Genomic DNA, 21,768 nt, shown 5'->3' with positions numbered 1-21,768 from the left:
ATGAAAGTTTTCAAGCAGACCTATCCATAAAGAGTAATAAGAATAGGCTGGTCCACAGAGTTGCATGCAAAATATCTATTTGGTGAAAATAGGGGAAGTGAGAGAGAAAACAAAAGCCACACTGGAGAAGCACCAAATTTCCACCAATTTTGATGGACGAGGGATCAGTTTCTAAAATAGTATTTTGTCATTTTATTCTTAGACAATTTTAGTGTGACATTAAGGGGAAAAGTACCTTACTCTTTAATCTATCTTCTTGCATCCTTTTTTTGAAGGTTCGTACAAAAGATCGCGTCTTTGACAGCATAAGTCATCTCATCAACTATCACCTTGAGAATAATTTGCCTATAGTTTCTTCAGTGAGTGAACTCTGCCTGCAACAGCCTGCTGAAAGAAAACAATGATTCCAGATAACTCTTTTAGTTATTGCAACTTGCAATCTATTACTGGCAAAAATTGCAGATCTGAAAAGAAAATGTACATTAAAAAACCCCCATATATTCACACACATTTCACAAGTGTGTTTTAAGTTTAAAAAGCCCCATTTCATATGGTACACATGAACATTTTCAATGCTTTATGTGACATGAAATCACAGCAAAAGTCTTTCTTAAAAGTAATTTCAACAAAATTGTTCAGATTCTCTAATGTGAATGTTGATAGTGTATATACACATTATATATACAAATACAGTATATATTTATATTTTTCAAGTCAGTCTGTTGACAGTATAAACTATCTTCTGTGCCATGTGTTTTTACCAAAAGAAAAATGACAAGTGTGATTGTTCAGATAAAAAAAATAGAATTCAGCAGTCTCAATTTCTTGAGAAATTTAATATTACAAATCTTATTTCTGATTTTACCTAAGAAGCACAACTATGGGGATCACAGATGGATTATGCTAGTTAACCATGGAAGGAATCTGAATTCAGTAACTAGTATTCCAACTCAGAAATTTAGCATAAAATGTTTTTAAAAAGTGTTATTCAGTGTCACTGATATCAAAAGGATTCTATCTTTCCGACATCAAGTTTGAATTCTTATATGATGCTATTCAAAACATTTGTATCTTTAGCAATGATTTGGTGTGGTCTCTGTGTGTGAGATGTGTGCTTTGATTTTTCTACTGATATTGTAACAGTGTACTGTAACTTCAATTTATTAATTTCAGTGCTAAGATTATTTATAAGTAGTTCTCTGCTTATGGTGAAGATCTAGGTGTCCTTGAACTAAGAGTCTCAAATCAGATGTTGCATATTGATTAGACAAGTTCAAATAACTTGTGTTTAATAGGCTTAAACAAGATGTACATGACTGTTCAAAGACATATCTGAAAAATCTTTTCTTCTTATAAGCATTGAAAACTGTCTGAACTCAGTGATCAGTTTTGCAAATGATGCAAACGACGTCACTTGCATTTACTTGCCAAAGCATAACTTCATTTGGCCTTCAGCAAGTGATAGGTATTGGAAATATACTGTTTTTCTCTAAATAGCAAGTTAAAAAAAATACACATATAATAAAGACACATTTCTGGCAGAAATGCCCTTAACTTTTGGTACTGGGAAATGCTTTAAGGGATGTTTGTACTGTTCACATTTAAGCATTATATAAAGTTATTTTCCCATTCTATGAATCTTATTATGAGTCAAACTCAATAGACACAGTTCCTGTAAATGCAATGCTTGTGCCAGAGTCAAGATTTAGCCTTCAGCAATCCAAGGTTTTCTCTAGCACTAGTCTCTCACATCAAATCTTCAGAGTTGATTCATAAAAACTCAACAGGGTAAGTCGAGGTTAAGTATCTGCCTACCCTGCAGTATAATTAAAGTTACATTTGGTTCTAAGATTTGCTAAGTTTAAAAATTATTCCAACCATAATCAAACTAACTGAAGAATTCCCTCAGAATATAGTCAAGACTATCATGTTAAAATTCTGAAATACCTTTCTTGTACCTTCTACTTTTAAATATGGTGAAGTTGCAACTTGAAAGTTTGATTTTGAGTAATCTCAAAACTGAAAATTATTGAGACACCTATTACACCTAATGATGTAATCTGCACCTTTGTAGAAATACACTTGATTCTGTAATTAGAACCTCCAGAAACCGAACTAAGACATTAGTGAACCAAATGCTTGTGATTAATTTTACTAAAGATAGTTATTATTTGCTATTTCTAGGTCTGAATGAGAGCTGAGAGCAAAGGAGGGCAATTAAATGCTGAATTCAAGTCAAATCTGTATGGCACTGAGTTTAGTGGAATTCTTAAAATTTTGTTTTACTAGACTGGGAGTGACAAGGAAATAGCAAGAGATCTTATGTCCCAAAGTAGTATCCACCAAAATGACAATCTGAGAGTCTCAAAAAATTACTTTATTTATCCATGTCTCACCATATTGCAGTTTAAATTATCTCAGCTGCCACTTTTTAAAATATATAATGCTTGTTATTCCAGGCTCTAACCTTCCTGTAGCCATATTCTGGAAAGTTTTCACTGCAGTATCAGTACCTATAAGAGAAAATGTCTTTTTTTTCCTTTGAATATTGTATATAATTTCAGTAAAATTCTGCTGCATAAGCCCCTTAGGTGTCTTCAAACAGTCCACCTCCTTCCTATGTCTGTTTTGGATCCCTAAATACCCTGGAAACATGAGACAAAATTTGGGTGTATGACTTAAAGGCACTAAACATACACTGAAATAAATATCTTAATTTTTTACCACAGCCCCAGCTGTAGCTTTAATAACTTAGCAGCCACTTAGCTGCACGTTTTGGAAATTAAAGCCGGTGTCAAGGAAACACAAAATGAAACTGCTTGACAGAAATACTAAATTTCCCAGACTATATTTCACAAACTGTGCCTCCAGGGAAATGTGGCTATTTTGAGCTGCTCTGTCAGCACAACCAATTTTCCTAGCTCAGCATATCCCTTGATGATGCAAAGGTTACATACATCTCGTCTAGATGCAGTGTGGTCTGAGATGGCAGCAGCACCATTGCACTGCGACGGTGCCCTGCTGACACCATGGGCCAGCAGGTCCTGTCTGGCCACACATCAGGATACACAGGCTTTTCCACATGGCTGAGAGCCACAAAGCCTCAAAACTGTCCAGAAAGGAAGAGCATGTATGCCGCTCCATTTGTGGATCCTGGCATGTTTTTTGTCCGTGTCATTCAGGTAGATTTGGCCTTCCCTTTTATGAGAAGGTGAGAAAACTGTAAAACAATTTGGATAGCAGTTCCAAACCAGTTGTCATGAGAGCAATTTTAAACTGATTTAAACCAGAACTAATGAACCTGCTAGAGTGGCCAGGCTTGCTTCTGTGAGGAGCCAACACTGCAACCAAATTAAGAGATGTAAAAGTAATAAGATAGATTTAAATGCTGATAAGTTAGCTGAAAGCCTGACAACTGACAGCATAATAATGTGAGTCTTTTAATGTTATTTTAATAGTCTTTGGTCTGGAGTTCCTCACCTTTTTTATTATTTCTTATGCAAACTCAAAGACTAGACACTTGCTTGTGGTAATTCAGTACCATGACTTCAAGAAGTGGGATTTTACTAAAAGAAAAAGATTTCTAGATTCAGCAGAAATCACCGAGATTAGGTGATATTGACATCTTTTGATGTTTTTCCAATGAACAGCTGCGAAGTCAGAACTGGAACTCTAAATATCCTGCAAGACTGTCTACATTGGTTTTGAGTCGTATCTGATTAACAGTTTTGATTCCAGTTGTGTTGCAACTATAGGAACCAATAACAATGCAAACACATTCAATGCCTTTAAACAAATAACATTTCTATGTGAACCAGGTGATTTTGATTACTTTTTATTGCAGATCTAGACTAATTATTAAGTTAATAAAATTCACCCAGTGTTGCTGGCAGTGATAGGCTGGACATCTAGGCACAATCATATTCCCAAACTTTCAGTTATTTCAGATGCTTCAGAAAAACTGCATTACCTTCTGACAAATGGGAGTTTGCTCAGAGTGAGGAGTTGCTCCCTTTCCTTAATGTAAGAAGAGAATGTTCAAACTAACCATGCCTGACTGATCACCATATGGGAAGATGCAATTTCCATGGCTTAATGTCTGCCTTTTTGCCCAGTTATACAGTTGTTTCACTCCACTTAATTTCATACAGAGTTCACAACTGGAGGAAACACTGGTTCTGCCAAAACCTGTCTGCCAGATATTCAATAAAAGCTTGAACAAAGGACATAGTCCCTATATTCATACTTTTTCCACACTGTGGAATAATATACCTACATTTTTTATCATCATGGTCCCCAGGCATCACGTAGAGTTAGATGATGAGAATATAAAAAAAATTATGCTGTAGTATGATTGCTGCTGGCACATCAATGCCAGATGCCAGCTATAATGCATTAATAACAGAATTGATGCATATTTAGACATTTGTCAGTAGATTTGATAACCAGCAAAGTTTTGCACCTTCTAGGAAATTTGCAGTTATTAGAAGGACATTTGGAACTTGTGAATATTCTGCAAAAAGCTTACAAATGATGCTTTCAAAATTTTGTTCTTAGCATCCAATGTCTATCCAAAGTAAGTGGTAGAACCAAGAATTTATATTAAGTAAACCATAATCCATATTTGCATAAAAGAAGTCTAAACTGAAGAGACATACTTCCCTTTTTATCTGCCTGACAGTTTCGAAATATGTCTGCATAAAATCTAAATTCAAACATGCCTTAGTGTACTGTCAAAACCACTTGACTTACGTGGTCTTTTTTGCCCAAGCTGAAGTTTGCGCTCTTCACACATCCATGGGGGTTCGAAACTGTGGGTGAATTTCCACTTAATGCTCTATGATCAGCTGGACTGACTCTACTCACTTGCATACAGTGTCTGTGGACCTTGGTCATAGCTGCATTGGATGCAGCTGGAATGAGGGCAGGCCAGTGGAAAAGATAACATGGACATGCAATTTGCTTGCAGTTAACCAGAGGCTTGGATAGAGTGAAAAGCTGTCTTGGGAGCGAAAACTTCAGGGATAAGAAATGTGAAGCCTGGAAACATGAGCCAGTAGGCATTTAAGCCACTAATGAGAATAGAGAGTTGCTGCCAAATTATAAACATGCTAATGGGTTGATAGAGTTAAAGCAGAACCTCTGGGGATACAAAACCTACTGCTCATCTCTTATTGAGACATTTGTGTTCACAAGCCCTGATCCGTTCCTCTGCACACGCCAACGTAAACATCTCCTAAGGCTACCAGGGAGAAAATGCAGGGCTTTTTTTTAATTTTTAAAATTTTTGTCTCAGTAAAGGGGATAAGATTTCAGAGCTACACATTTCTAGCAAAAGCACCATACAAAGAATGTTTAAACCTTGTTTAACAACAGGTCATGGAAACCAAAGGAAGAAAGAAGTTAGAACTAGGTGACTCATTCTGCTACCCCACTGTGTAAGAGACAGTGCAGATGACTCAGAAAACAAAGGTGGCTTCAGAATTTGAGATTAAGATGCAGATTTACACTTTATGTAGCTATCATGAAGATCAAATAAAGTTCAGGTCAAGTGAAAGCTTTTTCTAGCAGTCCTCCTTTTTCTTCCATGAGGAAAAGGATACTGAATACATCCAGGTATACATTAATTCAAAATTAAATTAAATTTTCTATTAAGTGAAGAATGTGAAGATTAGTATATATTTGTGTCCTTTTTGTCTGGATTGCTGTGATAACTGCTTCCTAGTAAAGTCCTGCAGAGTTAAAACTTGAAAGAAGCTAGGTTTCTTCTTTTGAGGTAAATGTTTTTCTTTGCATTGTGTGGGCAGCAACAACAAAACTAAAAAGTGACTATTTTGCTGTAAAAGGAAGTTTTATTGTACAATTGTTATTTAATACTATTTATTACTTTTAGAAAAATTTTTAACTGAGAATTGCAGGAAAAATAACGTATGTGGAAATATTGTGATAATTTATATTCCTAACCACTTTTGTGAATCTCAAGTGTTTGCCTCTCTGCTGACTGTGACATTTTAGCTGTAGAGACAAATTTTGTCTCTGAGGAAGTCCTTGAGCAATGTAGTTTGGAATATAAGTGTCATGCAACTGTTTTCTGATTATTCAGTTTGTATATGTTTAACCAAAGTAATAAAACAGTGAGCACTATTACTAGATTGAAATGCATGTAAAGTGGGCTTGAGTCTATTCTCTTATGCTGAGGTTCCTTAATGAAGTTTACTTGCTGGTTTGGGGTTGGGCTTTGGTTTTTTTAATTGACCTGAAGGGAGGCCTGTTTTGTAGTAGAATGTGTGCCATTCCAAAAGGTTTGTATGGACACTGAATATCAGTAAGTCAATCAATTCCTCGATCCAGTAGAATTGGGCATGAAAAATGTCAGAGGACCAAACAACATATGAGCACCTGGACCTCAGCTACACTGACCTTACACCACCACAGGAGCTCCACTTTGACACAGACAATACGTGTGTTTGTATTCAACAAAATACTATTTTCATGAAAGCATGTTAATGCAGGCCCCTTCTTCTGAGCCTGATAATGTCCTGTCCTGGAAAGGCAGCTATCCTGCTTGGCACGCTGGATAGGTGAGAATAGAAAAGGGTAGTCCACTCCACGATGTTTTGCTGTGGAGAGTGACTGCAAGGACAAGAGCAGCCACTTTGTGTACTGTGGAGAGGGCAATGTCTCCATGTCAGCACGAAGCAGAGCTGTGCTGAGCTATAGCCCCGGTCCTCTTCCTCCACTGACCACATATCTTCTTGCAAAGGCCCCTCCTTCCCTTTTGGCCCCTTGGACAAAAGCTGAGCCCGAGCATGCCCTAGGAAGTTACACTGCTCTTGGGGAAAAGAAATGCATCTCTGAATGCAAACTCTGCATGCCTCTGCATGGTGCCTCCAGCTCTCTTCAGGTCCTGGAGGGCCACAGGGCAGCAGCAGCAATCCCCTGTCACTGCTGCTGTGCCTGGCCCTGTGAGTCCAGCCACGAGAAGGGAGTGTCTCCAAGCCTGGCATGGCCTAGGTTCCCAGCTCCTGCTAGGAGTGTCCCCAGGTGGCAGGTGGAATGGCACCTGCAGGTGAACACCAGCACATCTCCGCTCAGGAGCAGCTGACTACCTCACTTTGAGGCCCCGAGGTTTTTGGTGTCTGGCACTTCACACAGATGTTTTTGCCATTTCCTTACTAGAGCAGTATGAAACAAGCCCGGAAGGCAGCACAAAGCTTCACTACAGTCACTTCTTGCAGAATGTCTCTCCAGGGAGCAGCCATGCAGAGCAGACAGCCCTCGAAGCAGATAGGCCAAGGGACTAACCCCACTCCCAGAAAGCAGGGACAAAGCCCTTCCCCAGCCCTGGGGATGGCAGATGCAGCACCTGCCACCCTCTGCTGCTTCATGATTCATTCACAGAATCATGTAATATCCTGAGCTGGAAGGGATCCATCATGTCCAACTCCTGGCCCTGTGCAATACACCCCAAGAGTCACACCATGTGCCTAAGAGTACAAATGTTTCTTCAACTCTGTCAGGCTTGGTGCTGTGACCCCTTCCCTGAGGAGCCTGTTGCAGTGCCCAACCACCTTCTGGGTGAAACTTCCCCTGACTCCTCAAGGCTGTTTCCTCAAGGTCTGTCACTGGTCATGACAGTGAAGAGGTTCTCTTCCCTCATGAGGATATTGTAAACCACATTGAGATCCTCCCTCAGTCTCCTCCACGCTGAAAATACAAGATTCAACTGCTCCTCGCACGGCTTCTCCTCCAAACCCCTCACCATCGTCATGGCCTTCTATTGGACTTTCTCCATAGCTTAATGTCTTTTTTATACTGTGGTGCCCAAAACAGCCCCCAGCACTCAAGGTGAGGCTGTCCCAGCTCAGAGCAGAGCAGGACAATCCCCTCCTTGCCCGGCTGTGATGTTGTGCCTGACGCCCCCCAGGACAGGGTTGGCTCTCCTGGCTGCCAGGACACTGCTGACCCAGGTTCACCTTGCTATCGACCAGGATCCCCAGTGCCTTTCCACACTGCTGCTCTCCAGGGTCATATTCTCCCGCCTCCCAGTCTAACATACAACCAGGACCCCACCATCACAAGCGTGGAATCCATCAGTTGCCCCTGTTAAACTTCACACGGTTAGGGATTGCTTAGCCATTGATTGCCCTCTAATTTGAAGACAGAGGCAAAGAAAAGAATGTGTTAAACACCTCTGCCTTGTCCATGCCCCTGTTTGTGAGGTGACCATCCTCACTCTCAGTGGGCTGATTTTATTTCTCAGCTGCCTTTCGTCACTGATACTGAATAACTCCTTTTATTGTTCCCCACATTTCTGGCAGCTTCATCTCCAACTGAGCTTTAACCACACAAATTTTCTCTCTATGCTGGCAAACAGCATCTCAGTATTCTTTCCATGCCATCTGACCTTGCCTCCACTGGGCACACACCTTCAATTTTGGTCTCATTTCCAGGAGAAGGTATCTGTTCAGCCAAGACAGCCTTCTGCCTCTGGAGTATTGTCTTGAGACACAACATCCAAAGTTTAAATGAATGTTTTCCACAGAAGGCCAAAACCTTTTCACAATTCTTTGAAACATGACTGCTACTCAACACCTTTAGTTTAAAAGTTTGTGGTTTTTTTATTAGAAGTTTTCAAAATGTTTCTGGTACCTAATGAGCTGAAAACACTAAGACCCTTGGCAATAAAAGACTCTTGGAAAGCAGATTGTGAAAACCTTTATTTTCTCCATAGGTGGCTGGATTTGTGTTTATTTAATAATCCATAATCAAAACGAATATTCCAACTAATGAAATAATATGAATGAAATGTTGGTCTTTGTAGCCTTTGCTCCATGTAAAACCAATTGGAAAGGAAAACCAAATTTGGTTTCCTCTATGCTCAAATCAGTCTAGATGATAAAAGGCTTAGATTCTGGGATGTGTTTGGAGGAATCTTCTAATATTTTAAGGTGAAAGAAGATATTATCCATATTTTCCATCTTCAAGGGTATGTCATCTTCCTGGCTGTTTAATGTCAACTGCTGTTAAACCCTTGACTTGTCCTAATTTAAAATTCTGCTCTGAAATCTTCCACCATCTATGCCTTATCTAGTACTTCCCAGTGGGATGGACTCACTGAAGATTGTATTGACAATAGTTTTTTCCTCCAGTCATAAGTAATCTGTAAATTGTATTAGCAGTGTTACATGTGAAGCCACAAATCTTAGAAACCTGCTTCGTGTACAGCAGGGTAGTGAACTAACAAAATATCCCCACAGCTCCACAATAAGAGAAGGAAATCAAAGTAGAATGAAAGGGTTTTGTCCTAACAAGCAATCACATGGCCTTTAACAGTGGAGTTCTTTGCATTACTTGTGCCTCACACCAATACTGACAACAGCTAAGGCTAGAATGCAGATGTTAAAACTCACTTTATGGACTTTGGCTGTTAAAAAATTTCATTTTTCACCTATATGAATCATGTAACATCTTTGACGTGAGGGTTGGTGTGGGCTCAGCCACCATGTTTTCTCAAACCATTGTGTTCCTAAGGCCTCTCTGCTCTACAACAGCAAGGAAACTGCCACGTGCCACCACTTTGGGAACTAACACAAATATAAAAATATTTTAGCTGGCAATTTTAAAAGCCACAACTTTGGGAGAACTTCCACAATACAGCCCAATAGCAATGTAAAATCTAAAAACCTAATTAAGCCATGGCAACGCAATGTCACCAGTTCTATTTCTCACAAAGCTACAAAGCCTGCAGCCTGCATTTACAGTCATGCTTACCTTGGTTTAGCTTTTTTCTTCTTCTCTAAGTGCACTGTTTTTCAACATTTTTGGTAAAAATTATTTCATATTTACTACTCTCATTCACAGTTATTTCATTCAAATACAATTCTTCTTTGTTCTTATACACTTTTCTAACACCATAAAACATTTACAGACTGTTAATTTGTAAAAGATAATCACAATGCAAACCTCTACATTTTAAAGGTTTTTTCTACATAAAATACACAACTGATACACTATACATACTTGAGAAGTGTCTAACGCTGCTGCTTTAAATGATTAAGACCAGAGTAAAGCTAAGAATAAGTTGTTTCAGGCTGTGTATTGAGGCTGTATATAGCCTCAACTACTTCTGATTGTGCATAAGGCAAAGTGTATTTTGAGACATTAAACACAAATCTTTGAAAGAGCACAATAAAGTTAGATGTATACATTCTTACTGAGACAATGGGAACTTGTCCCAGAATTTCCCATCAAACTCCACTGAAGCCTCCAGCCATAAAATACAATTGATTGAAGTACCATGGGCTGCTTCCATGGGGACCTGAAACCAGATGTCTATGAAGTCTTCACTGCTCCAGGACTCAGGGAACCACTCTGACACTCAACATCAGCCTGGGCCCAGGCTGGTAAGGCAGTGACAACGGTAAAGTTTTCAGGTTTCTCTGGAACAGGCTCTCAAAAGGCTGGGGCTCCAGGTCTTTCAAACTAAATAAACCTTCCTTCCAGATCCAAGGCAGGGTTGGGTATAAATGGAGATATGCTCCATTTATGGAGCAGGACCCTGTTGTACCGCATCTTCCCTCTTGTATCTGCAAAAGTGTCCAGAAATGGCAGAAGCATTGGATTCCACTGACAGAAAATGGGCCGTTGTCCCACTCGCTGAACTTTCTGGGGAGAATTTCTAACACAATCCCACACTGTGGTAGGGTCTGGAAAGGAAAGAGGGAACTCCACAGGAACCCACTGTGGTTCACTGCTTTCTGAAATGACACGTCTCTGTTTCAGAACTGAAGGATTCAGCTTAGGTAGTGCATTCACAACGTACACAGGTTTACATAGGCTCGACATACATTTTAAATATATTGAAAATAGTAAGCAAAAATATATGCGTTGAAGCAGCACATACACTTGTTACACATGTATTGAGGGGTCACATTTTAACTACTTTAAATAGCAAATATATATCCTCTCTCAAAGGTTTACTACTGCTTACTTAAAATATGTTGTGAAATGTCACAGTGACAACTGTCAGGTTTGTCTTTCACTAAACATGGAAAGTTTGAATAACAATGGAAAAAATAAAAATACTGCATTGATATTAAAGTTTCTGACAGCTAAAAGCTACTACTTCATTTTAAATATCCCCATTGAAACGCATCTATTTGTACAATTAGTCACACTGTATACTGCAATACAATGTTTAGCATGTTGTAAACTTTTACCAATCAATGACATTTTAATGAGAAATTGTACAAATATACAGCTATTTATACCACATACTTATAAGGCCATTAACACAACAGTAAGATACATACAGAGAACTATAATCACCAACTTATGCAATGAATTCTTCTCCCAGCTGGCAATAACTGGGCTCACCTTACAATCGTCAGCAGTCTTTAGTGAATGCTGAAGTTTATAGCAGTTTTTAGTGATGTCTTGCAAGATCACGAGGTGTCAAATGAAGCCTTAGCATGCACACCATTGTGGCACATGATGTCCTGAGCTGTGCATGGACTCTGTCCTGGCTGCTGGGTAGCATGAAAGGCTTTTTCTGAATCAGGTGTGTCACTGAATGAACACCCAAAGCGAATGATTGTTGATAAATAAGTTCTCAAAGTTAAATAAATGGTTAGTGTTTTTCCCTGTGACTGAAGTGCATGAATATTTAAACTACACTCGTAGCTCAAACTTTAAAACCACAGAAAAGTACTTGTCTCAAGGAGTCCTTTACTTACAGAAGTTTCCATTGTGAAATGAAGATTCATTTTTCTCAGCAATACATGAGGGAACATTTATTGGTGGGAAATCTTCCTTTGGCTTCTGGGTATTGCTGCTGCTGGATTTACTTCGACTGTTATCTGGAGTGGGTTGGATAGGCAAAGATCTGGCCACCTTGGATTTCACCAGGCAGCCACAAACAAGGCGAAAGAAAGCCCGACGCATTTCCTTACTGGCCAGGGTGTAGATGATGGGGTTCATTGCAGAATTTATGACGGCCAGAGCAATAAACCAGTGGGCTTTGTACAAGACGGAGCACTCCTTGACTCTGCAGGCCACATCGATGAGGAACAGGATGAACAGTGGAGACCAGCATGCAATGAAGACACTAACGACGATCACAACGGTCCTAAGGAGTGCCATGGACCTCTCAGAGTTATTGTGGTTGGTGACATTACGACTGCTGGACTTAACCAGTATGTAGATACGGGCGTAAAGGATGACAATGGCAACCAAAATGGCTATGAAGATACTAATGCAGAACACAACATACTTTTTGGAGTACAGAGGCAAAATTGTTGAGCAATCTGTTAAGCTGTTTATACAGTTCCAGCCGAGGATGGGGAGGGCACCCAAGGAAATTGAAATAAGCCAGCATGTACCAATGAGAAGAAACACTCTGTATTTTTTATTTGCATCATAAGGTCTCATTTTAATCATGGTCAAGTGCCGCTCAATAGCTATCGCTAGCAAGCTGAAAGTAGAAGCTCCCAGGGCAACAAACATGCTACCTTCCCTAATGAACCAGATTGTGGAGGACAAGCTCAGAGTTTTCTTCCCAGACATAAGAATGTTTACTTTGTAAACAATCCCAGCTAAAAGATCACAGAGAGCTAGATTGCCAATAAAAAAGTACATGCGGTTGTGAAATTTATTGTTTTTCCATATGGCAATCAACACCATCAAGTTTTCCAGGACTATGAAACTACATAGGATAAGAAATGAAATAGTAGGCAGGTCTATTTTATCAGTTGCCTTTTCCCTTAAACCAAGCTTTCCTGTGTAATTATAATGCAGTGCAATCAGAGAGTCCACCTCTTCATTTCCTTGAGGGCTGACAAGAGCATCAGGTGTCATGGTAACTGCTGCCATCATTTGTTTCTTGATGGATGCTGGACTTTTTTTCTTCAGTATCACAAGAATATACTTCCAATAATTTTCCACAAGAGGGAGATCAAGTCACGTTCCTCCCAGCGCTCCTCTGGGCAGGTGTTGTGTCTCCCCACCTCCAGCAAGCCTTGCATATTAATTTGGGATGGTGGCTCTCAAACCAGGCTCTGAAAAACAAATGCAACATAAATATCAGTGTCTTCCCATGTCACCCAGTGCTTAAGCTGCAACATACACCCAGGAGCCAGGGGCAAGGGACTGTGACTGATGAGACACCAAGACTGAGCACAGCTGCACGCCTCTCACGGTAGCTGTAGGTAAACTCAGACACAGCCTGGATGTAGAAATACAAGGGCAATGGAGCAAAGTGTTCAAAGGTGTTTCCCCCCTATAAAATTTCCATGCTGAAAAACACACAGAAAAACCATGAGAAGGATTGGCAAACAGACCCAGCAAGCCATAGTGTGCACAGCAAGCAGCTTGCTTCCTCTCAAAAAGACTTAAGTGTACACTGCCCTACCAAAACACCCAACCATCCCTGCCTCCACAGCAGCAGGGCAAACTCTATGTTTTCTAAGCTTGTTCTTGTTTGCCATGCACACCCAAGGTAGGAAAGATCCTGAAAAAGTTGGTCAAGTCTTGATGCCAGTGTGCATGCTGCCAGTGCCTAAAATAACTAAGGGTATAAAATAAGGGTATAAATTTCTGCTATTTACAATTGAGAAGATGCACTGAAAGCCAGTGACTATAAAGCCAACCCTACCTCCCACTCAAATTAGTTGGATTTCTGCTACCTATTTTCAAGTAAACATGGCAAGTCATTTTTGTAAGTATTGTTTCTCTTTATAGTTAACTTTACTTTGTTTTCCCCTTTATGTATACAGGACATATATTTACTGTTCTTTGGTTTGGTTTTTTTTTTACACCAAATTTATCTTTCTTAGAAATTCTGATTTTCTTTTAGTTACAACTTAGATTTACTGTAGCATCTTCCCATGGATTTTGAGGTTCCATTTTCACAGCAGATGTTTCAATATGTAACTTTTTTAGAATATCAGAAGAGATCTGCCCAGTAAAAATATCTGAAGATGTCAGAAGCACTCACTGTTTTACCAAAAATGCTGCAGTTTAGTTGCTGTATACTCCAATGAAAATCATGAAAATCAGTGGAGATGAAGACAGAAATTGTTTCATGTGAACCAAATCTGTAATTTTTTTTTTTAAAAAATTGTGTCCTGACCATAGCATTTATTTACTCAAGGGTCATGAACATTTTCCAAACACATTAAAGACACATTCAAAGGACAGGTATCAAGATAAGGAGGGATGGAACAAGATGATCATTAATGTCTCTTCCAACCCCATCCATTCTGTGATTTTACGATTCTGTATACAGGTTTCTTAAGATCAGAAAAATGTGTGAGCTACTGCTGACGCAAGAGACTGTTTTGTGTACTTGAGAAGTCAAAGATGTATTTTCAAGTGCCTTCTGAGGATGAGGGGAGGAGCAAACCACATCTCAGACAAAAGTAAAGGGATTTAAATGGTGACCCACACCCTATTTTCCCACCCTTCCTTTTCCTTGACTCCCTCCTTCAGAAGAGAAGCTTACAGTGAACTAACTTTAATTCTTTACTACACCCAGGATGTACTAAAATTACTTTCTGAGAAAATAATCTGGGTTTTGCCCTCTGTTATTTACACATTTTAGTTCATAGGTCCAAACTACTACGGTTGAAGAAAGAAGTCCACTTGGAAAGACATTCAAGAAACAGAGTTGCAGCTTGGTGTCCTTGACCTTTTTTACTCTGAGGATGACAGCTCCTTTCCCAGGAGCTGAACTGGGCCCTTGAGATGTTAAATTCTTTTCTGAAGCATGGTAACAGTGAAGCTCTCAACAGAAAAACTTCACCTCAGCTAAGGTTCACTGTTAATTGTAATTCGGTTACAATCTGTGCACTGTTATCACATTAACTGTCACAGTCTTTCATTGTATTGGCTTATAACAAAATCCCACTGTGTCCATACGAATTGCAAGCACTTTCCACTGTAAAATAAACAATTACTTTTGACTAGAAAAGTATCTGTTAATAATAGTTCAACCAGCAATACTCACCAGACTGGCTGATGACTGCCTGAGAATAATATTCGTATCATTTAGGAGCACCACATGCAACAAAATAAATATTTCTTTAAGTCATTTTCTAGAGAGTTATCACACTCGTCTATCAAAGCACAAATACATTTATTTCTGTGAAGAAAATTACATGCCAGACATAGGAGTTTATCAGCCACAACTCAGCAGATGTAAAGTGTCATGACTCCACTAAAGGTAGTGGCACTATACCAGTTCCCCTGGCTGAATGCAAGGATGATGCACTCAATCAGCAGAAATCATACAGCCTCTGCCATTGCTAGTAATTACTTCTCTTAAAATTGATATAATCAGCTAGTATCACAAAAGTAAATCTTTGCCTCTGACAAGCTAGTGAGAGGACAATGAAAGTTGTAACATTATTATTTTACTGGACTCTCACTGACTGAGTATCACACAAGGCATTTGAAAGTTAATATAAGTAATGTAATAAATTAGAATTTATTTCCAAGTAATATCAGTCAGCCATAGTCTTCTTTTGTTTACCTCCTGCTTTGCAGCCAGTAATTCAGAAAGCACATTCTTCTTCAACAATTGGAAAAATTAATGTTCGTTATGGATTATAATAACAAGAAAACAACAAGTCAGGCTCAGGATAACAAGTGTCACTGCTTTATGACAGCTCAACAGTTTACTCCTCAAAACAAGCTTGCCCCAGTCACATCCTGACTGCAAAGTATGGACTTCAGTTCAAAATACTTAAAAACCAACTTGAAGAACTTGTCTGTGGCATGTTGCTTGGCCAGCACTGTCATGGTTAGGTACCTCAGCATCCCAGACTCTTGAAATCACTGGAAATTAGTTTTATTTCCTCTAAAGAAAAGCCGAGGATCCCTATTTCTGCACCACCAGGTATCACTTGAAGGTTAAACCTCTCTGCAGTGCAGGGGCAATCTGCCTGTACCTCCCCATGGACGCGCTGGCTAAAAAAGCAACTGCTAAATTACCAAATTACGGCAGGGGTACAATGTCAGGAACCACAGTCGTGTTTAGGACAATTCAGCTGCCTTCTCCAGCTATTTGGCTGACCTTTGCTGTCCCAGCTCCAAGGATGGAGAGAACAGCTGGGGTCGCTGTGAGCACCAAGATTACCCCGCCTGCACAATCTCCTCACCCACCGGCACGCTCTGGGGTTTAACCACTGGAGAGAGGTTAATGTGGTCTCCTGCAGAGGTCAAGGATCCTGACAGGGCCAAGCACCCTTTCCAGTTAGAGCAGGGGCTCTTTACCATGGACCACAGCACTGGTGCATGGGGTCCACCAGTGTCTGTATGGTCCCTCTGCGGCATACACCATGAAAGAAGCCATGCTATTGGAAGGGCATTACCCCTTGACCTGCCCGATGGCAAGACACAGATCCTTTGTCTTCTCCAGCTGAACCACAAAGTAGTACAGGTAGAAACTCAGGGTCATACCCTTCACTGGCTCCCCTGGGCTGCAACTTTTCTCTGGGAACACATAATTCCCAGTGCCAGGAGGCAACAGGTAACTTGTGATAATGAGGATGCCAAAACCCTTCAGCAACCATCTCCCTCTGGACTCTGTTTCCAGTGGGCTCTCTGGTTACAAGCCCCACAGGGAGCGAGAGCTTTTACCCTCTCATTAGTCACTGGGCACTTTATATCTAAAAGAAATAAGAAATTCCTGTATTCAAAAAGCAAGCCAACTGCTCTTGATTTTCCTGAAATCAAAGCAACATGTGAGAATAAAATGAGCATAGGACTTGACCTTCCACTGTGTACTTTTTCTTGCTGAGGAACTTACAATACCACACATTCAGTACACTCGTAATTTGGAATTGTATTTTCTTGTTTTCCATATAGCCACAAACAGACTTCACCAAAGAAACCTGATATACCATCACCACCACCACAGGCACTGCAGTTCTCCCTCTGCTTCCACGTACAATACACTTTGGCCAAAATAGAGAATTTTAAAAACAGCAAAGGGAAAGTCAAGAATGCAAATCTCAAGCCAAACGTTTTTATATTTTATGTATCTGTAAAGCCCTTCCAAATGAAAAGTAAACACGTGCAATTTATCAGGCACACTCTGGTAGTCTCATTAACAGAAAGGACTTTTGAGAAGAGCAGCACATTTCAATACACATTTCCACTGAAATTCAGCTGCGCTAGATGCAAATGAAGTTTAGACAATAAACACTGGCTGCAGAAAAATGTCTTAGAGAACTCAATTACACACTTGGAAAAGATTTTTTCCTAAGTGAATGTGCCGGCAGTTCACAACCTCGGGAAAACAAGTAGTTACTTTTCTTGGCTTCTGGCTCTTCGACATCAGTTTGAATTTTGTAATACAGAGAAGCACACATGTACACCTCACAGGGGAGCTCCCGGATGGTTTAACTCGCCGTCAAAGGGGAGGCATTTTGCCTTCTTTCCCCGTCTCCCAGCCCTCCCGACCTGTTTCCCCCACTCCAAACTTCAGCAACTGTTCTCAAATTTCCATCAGCGCCGCGGCCTGAGCCTTCTGGGGTGACAAACAAGTCACCCGACGTGTCCGCGGCGGGCACGTCTCACACAGAACACATCGCTCTACCCGCGGGTGTGCGGAGCCCTAGATCCGGGTTTCCCCCGCGGCTCCGTGCCGCTCCGTGCCAGCCTCCGCTCCTCTGCGGCACGCACAGCCCGAGCGGCGGCTCCCGCTCCGACGGCCCCGCACCCGGCCGGTCCCCGCAGACACAGGGGCAGGGAGCACAGGGAGCACAGGTACCTGCAGGGTCCGCGCCGTCCCACGGCTCCGCGCCCGCCGCCTCCACCTCGCCGCCTGCGCGGCGCCGCTCGGGCCCCGGGGCTGCACGGGGCAGGACAGGGCCGGACCGGGCCGGGTGGGGCTGGGATGGCCCCGGCCCTGCCCCGCCGCCAATCCCCGCGGCTCCGCGCTCCCCGCAGCCGCCTCGCCCGGATACCCCGACCGACCTGCCGGCCGCCCCTCCGGGCGCTCCTCGGCGCCCGCGTCCGCCTGCCCTCGGTTCCTGCCTCCGGCTCGCAGCTCCCGCGCTGCCGGACAGGCTCCGCTCCCCGCTGCCTGCCTCCGGCCCGTCCCGTCCCGTCCCACCACGCCTCACCCCGCCCCTTGGCCGCTCACCGTGCCCCAAGCCCGGGGGAGCAGCGCTCCGGGGCTGGATGCTGCCGGCTGGGCACGGGTACCCAGAGCCTAAAGTTTAAAGATTAAAAGGTGTTTTGGGCAGCCGGCGTAAAAATGTGAGGCTGCAGAGCCCACCGCCGGGTATTTATAAGGTCCAGAAGAATGCGAGGTGGAGGGTTACTCGGGTCGAGCGATTAGAATGTTCGAGTGAGGTTGTACGTACGCTACCTCTGCTCCTCTGTTTCACTGTGTCCAGTAATGCGACCTTCAGAGAGCTTGAGTCGAGAGGAACAGGGTAAAACATTCAGAAATTCTCGGTAAAAGTACTTCTGGTTTGACCCAGAACTGCCGATTACAGCGTGCTCCTGGAAAGGTACCTCTTGACAGAGCTGTTGAAGGAATAATAGCAACCCAAGGACAGCAATAAGCACGTGGATTGTGCCAGTGATGGGAGCATCACTTTGAAAAAGAAGTTGGAACCTGGATCCAAGTGTTTTATTTAAATGTATTTGTAAGATGCTTGTGGGTACAGCAAATCTTTCTGTCAGAAGTGCACATGATAAGCTGGCAAACGGAAGCACTGCAGCAACCCTGCTAAGCACAGGCAGACGTGTAGAGTTGCCTGTCGTCTCATAGCAATCAGTGTTTTTCTTGGGAGCCTCCTGTCTGGACCTGAGCATCATCACACTTGGAGTCATGCCGTGGGCCCGGCTGTTGGGTTGCCTGAACTGTTCTTCTGAGGGGTGGAAAAGTCCTGGAGGAAAGCAGAGCTAGGCTTTTCATAGCCAGAAGTTTAAACTGATGTAAGAAAGTAAATGGCTGTTCCTGTGACTACTTTTTGTCTCCTGGAGAGGAGAAATAGAGCTTCTCTGGTTTAGGACTTCGGTAGGAAATAAGGACTACAGTGAGCAAAATGATGGTAAAATTTCTTCCAAGCTGGTGGATCCCATGGATATGACCCCACTTAGCTATGGATAGGACTATACTGCAATCCATAGTGGTCTTAGCCTTATCTCCTGTCCTCCTGCTTTGTGTGCTGTGTGAAAGCTGCTCTCTTCTGCCCAACAGGAGTGGAAAACTCCTTCCATGTCACAAAAAGGTACACACCACTTTTTGTCATAGGGGAGCCCAGGCCTGTGAATTACTGTTCTCCCGTTGCTCAGATAAGCCTTTTTCTACAGAAAAGCCTTGTTTCTACATCCCTGAAAACCACCCCATGAAGCTGTATGGTCCTCTTGGCAGCCACTTTCTACGCACCAGCGAGATCCAGTTCATAGATGTATACCGGATGCAAATAGCCCCTATCCTGGCTCTGCATTCTGCTGTTATTCTTTGTCTTTTTCCCCTCTCTCCTTGCTTTTCCTTAGCTACCTTTTGAGTGCTTGGAAAAAGGAGCCAGAACAAATAGTTACTTTTATTAAAGTATTGTAGATGAGGGGACCAGATACTGCCACCACCCCGTTTTTTTTTTGCAATAGTTCAGGAAGTGGTAAGGCTGTGTCCTGCAGCCCATAATGGTTTTAAATTTCCTTCTGCTGGGCTTACTACCACCAGCAACTCACAGAAGCACCTAGCAACAAGGCCCCAGTACAGTACAAGGGAAGTGGTGTGAGATGAGGATCAGATGTTATTTCTGAGTGAGACTTCTGACAGTGTCTGACATTGTGGTGTCTGAAACCACCCTGGCTGCAAAGCACCATGAGCAGTGCAGTCCCCCCAAGTGGGCACAGCGATCTCATGCCTCACCTTTCTTACCCGTCATGGAAAACTGACTTCTCATACAGCTATGCTGCAGGGGTTTCTGATTCGTCAGCAGGCAGTGGTTTCTTGCAGATACCTGCTGACCGCTGCGGTTGCAGTGGCTGCTGATGTCACTGAAGGTTGATGGCAGGATACTGAAGGGCAAGCTGGAGAAGCCACGCAGGAGCAAAGGGAGGTAGAGCGTCTCTGTTCAGAGGCTGCAGGGGATTTGCCTGGTGTGACATCTCGGGCCAAAGCAACTGTTGGTGAAACCCTTCTGAGAAACCCTCAGCCTCTTTGGCAATAGCTGATAGCAACCCACTGATTCAATCCCAAATGTCATGCAACAGCCAGTGAGGCAGCCATGAAGAGCTTTCCATGAAGATCTCAGGCTTAAAAGAAGTTACATTTTTGTGGGGTAGAGAGATTAATGACTAAGAAGCACATAGAAAGAGATGACCAGGAGCAGTGATGAGTTTTCATAGCAACAGGAGGTTAACAGCTCAGTTTTCTGAGAATGAGAAGTCTCCTTTCTGCCCTGCACATTCCTGAGTGATTGGGCAAACGGGATGAATAATGGGAAAGCACTATTTACTGATGTTATTGGGGGTATTTGACGGTGAAACTAAAACTGAGAACAAAATGTTTCCAAGACCTGGAGGTTGTGAGTGACCTGCTGATAAAATGCAGTGTTCATTTCCATGCTGCTAAGTGAAACATAGTAAACCAACTCTAGATGCACAAATTCATGTAGAGTGTTTAATACTCAGAAGAGAGGTCTTTGTGGATAGTCCTCAAAAAGCAACTGACATTCATTAACTGTCAAAGGGAAACTGTATTCTAGGAATGAGTAAGAAAGGGAAGAACAAACTGGAAAACATGATTGGGCTCTTCTGGGAGCTTGACACCTTGAGTAACACAATTGTCTGTGGTTACTTAATCTCCTGTTTTGCAAAACATAAAAAAGTTAAAAAGGCAATAGAAAAGTTAGAAAAGTTATCCGTGCAGGGAAAATTCAGGTTGGCTAGGCCTAATCAATGGTCAAAAAAAAGATAGAAAAACACAAGATGGAATACTTTAAAACACAAGGACACAAATTTCTAAAAACACACTGTTGAGTTATGGAAACCAATAAACATTAAAGAAAAACTGGTTAAACAAACTGATGAAGCCACTTGGAGTAAAGGGCTGCCAGTAGCTGTTAAGTACAATGAGAAGGCAGTGCAGGGCACGATGGCTGGAGCCACAAGCAGGGGTAGTGTTTACCCAGCATGGTTCTAGCTCCAAAGTTGCCATAGGCCAAATCCTGCCTGTGCTTTTTTCTTCTATGTTGCAATTAATGTGATCTTGACTAAGAGGCAAACCATGGCATATTTAAAAGTGTGTCTGTTGCCCACTCTGGGGGTATTGAATAAAGGAGATGTTTCGGTTGCATGGCAGAGGAAGAGTCAGCGAAGGGATCAGAGAGAGAAGGCTCAGCAAATTTCAGCAAATATCCAGGTGAAGTTATCTGAATGGTCCTGAGCCTCCCAGCACCCTGCAACAGCCAATGGATTTGCTTTTCTGTTGTGGGTTTTACTTGGAGAATAACTAATTAAAGAAAGGGTACTTTTTTTCCCTATGCAACATTTTGCCCATTGAAGGCAAGTGTATGATGAGTGCCATTGATACGGATGGCTTTTCAATACATGCTTTAAAATCAAAAAATGGTTGAAGTCACTTCTACTTACAGATAGATGAAATATATAAATATGCAATAAAAACTGAAGTCACTTTCATATGAAAGATATTGTGGTTTCTCTACAGACAAAACAGATAATGTTTCAAGATTAATATTGTGCTTCTCATGTAGTAGTTACAATTAGTCCTTGAAGAAT

The 21,768-nt window shown here is 41.9% G+C and overlaps 2 protein-coding genes across 17 annotated transcripts in view; one reads left to right on the top strand and one right to left on the bottom strand.

The window, feature by feature from the left end:
* Positions 1-6,162, top strand: part of SHC3 (SHC adaptor protein 3) — a 59,920-nt gene extending 53,758 nt beyond the window's left edge. For all 13 annotated transcript variants that reach the window (XM_033085929.2, XM_033085928.2, XM_033085927.2 and 10 more), the window contains one exon: positions 276-6,162. In XM_033085929.2, coding sequence (XP_032941820.1) covers positions 276-404 — 129 coding nt within the window. In that variant the 3' untranslated portion in view covers positions 405-6,162. The remainder of the gene's footprint in view (positions 1-275) is intronic.
* Positions 6,163-8,702: 2,540 nt separating this feature from the next.
* Positions 8,703-18,423, bottom strand: S1PR3 (sphingosine-1-phosphate receptor 3). Of its 4 annotated transcripts, none has more exons than XM_033086378.1 (2): positions 18,380-18,423; positions 8,703-13,058 (listed from the first exon to the last, which is right to left on the bottom strand). In XM_033086378.1, exon 2 carries the CDS (start codon positions 12,874-12,876, stop codon positions 11,731-11,733), a length of 1,146 nt encoding a protein of 381 aa, XP_032942269.1. In that variant the 5' UTR covers positions 12,877-13,058; positions 18,380-18,423; the 3' UTR covers positions 8,703-11,730. The 4 variants fall into 4 exon arrangements, with proteins under 4 accessions (XP_032942269.1, XP_032942270.1, XP_032942267.1 ...); XM_033086379.1 differs by lacking the exon at positions 18,380-18,423 and adding an exon at positions 18,152-18,244; XM_033086376.1 differs by lacking the exon at positions 18,380-18,423 and adding an exon at positions 17,983-18,063.
* Between the last annotated feature and the right edge of the window lie 3,345 nt (positions 18,424-21,768).

Source organism: Catharus ustulatus, chromosome Z, assembly GCF_009819885.2.
Source record: "Catharus ustulatus isolate bCatUst1 chromosome Z, bCatUst1.pri.v2, whole genome shotgun sequence".
NCBI lineage: Eukaryota > Metazoa > Chordata > Aves > Passeriformes > Turdidae > Catharus > Catharus ustulatus.
This window is presented reverse-complemented; position numbering and strand designations above follow the sequence as displayed.

Bases quoted from the DNA above. Each gene is read 5' to 3' on its own strand.
- S1PR3 (XM_033086378.1), bottom strand. From the start codon at position 12,876: ATGATGGCAGCAGTTACCATGACACCTGATGCTCTTGTCAGCCCTCAA.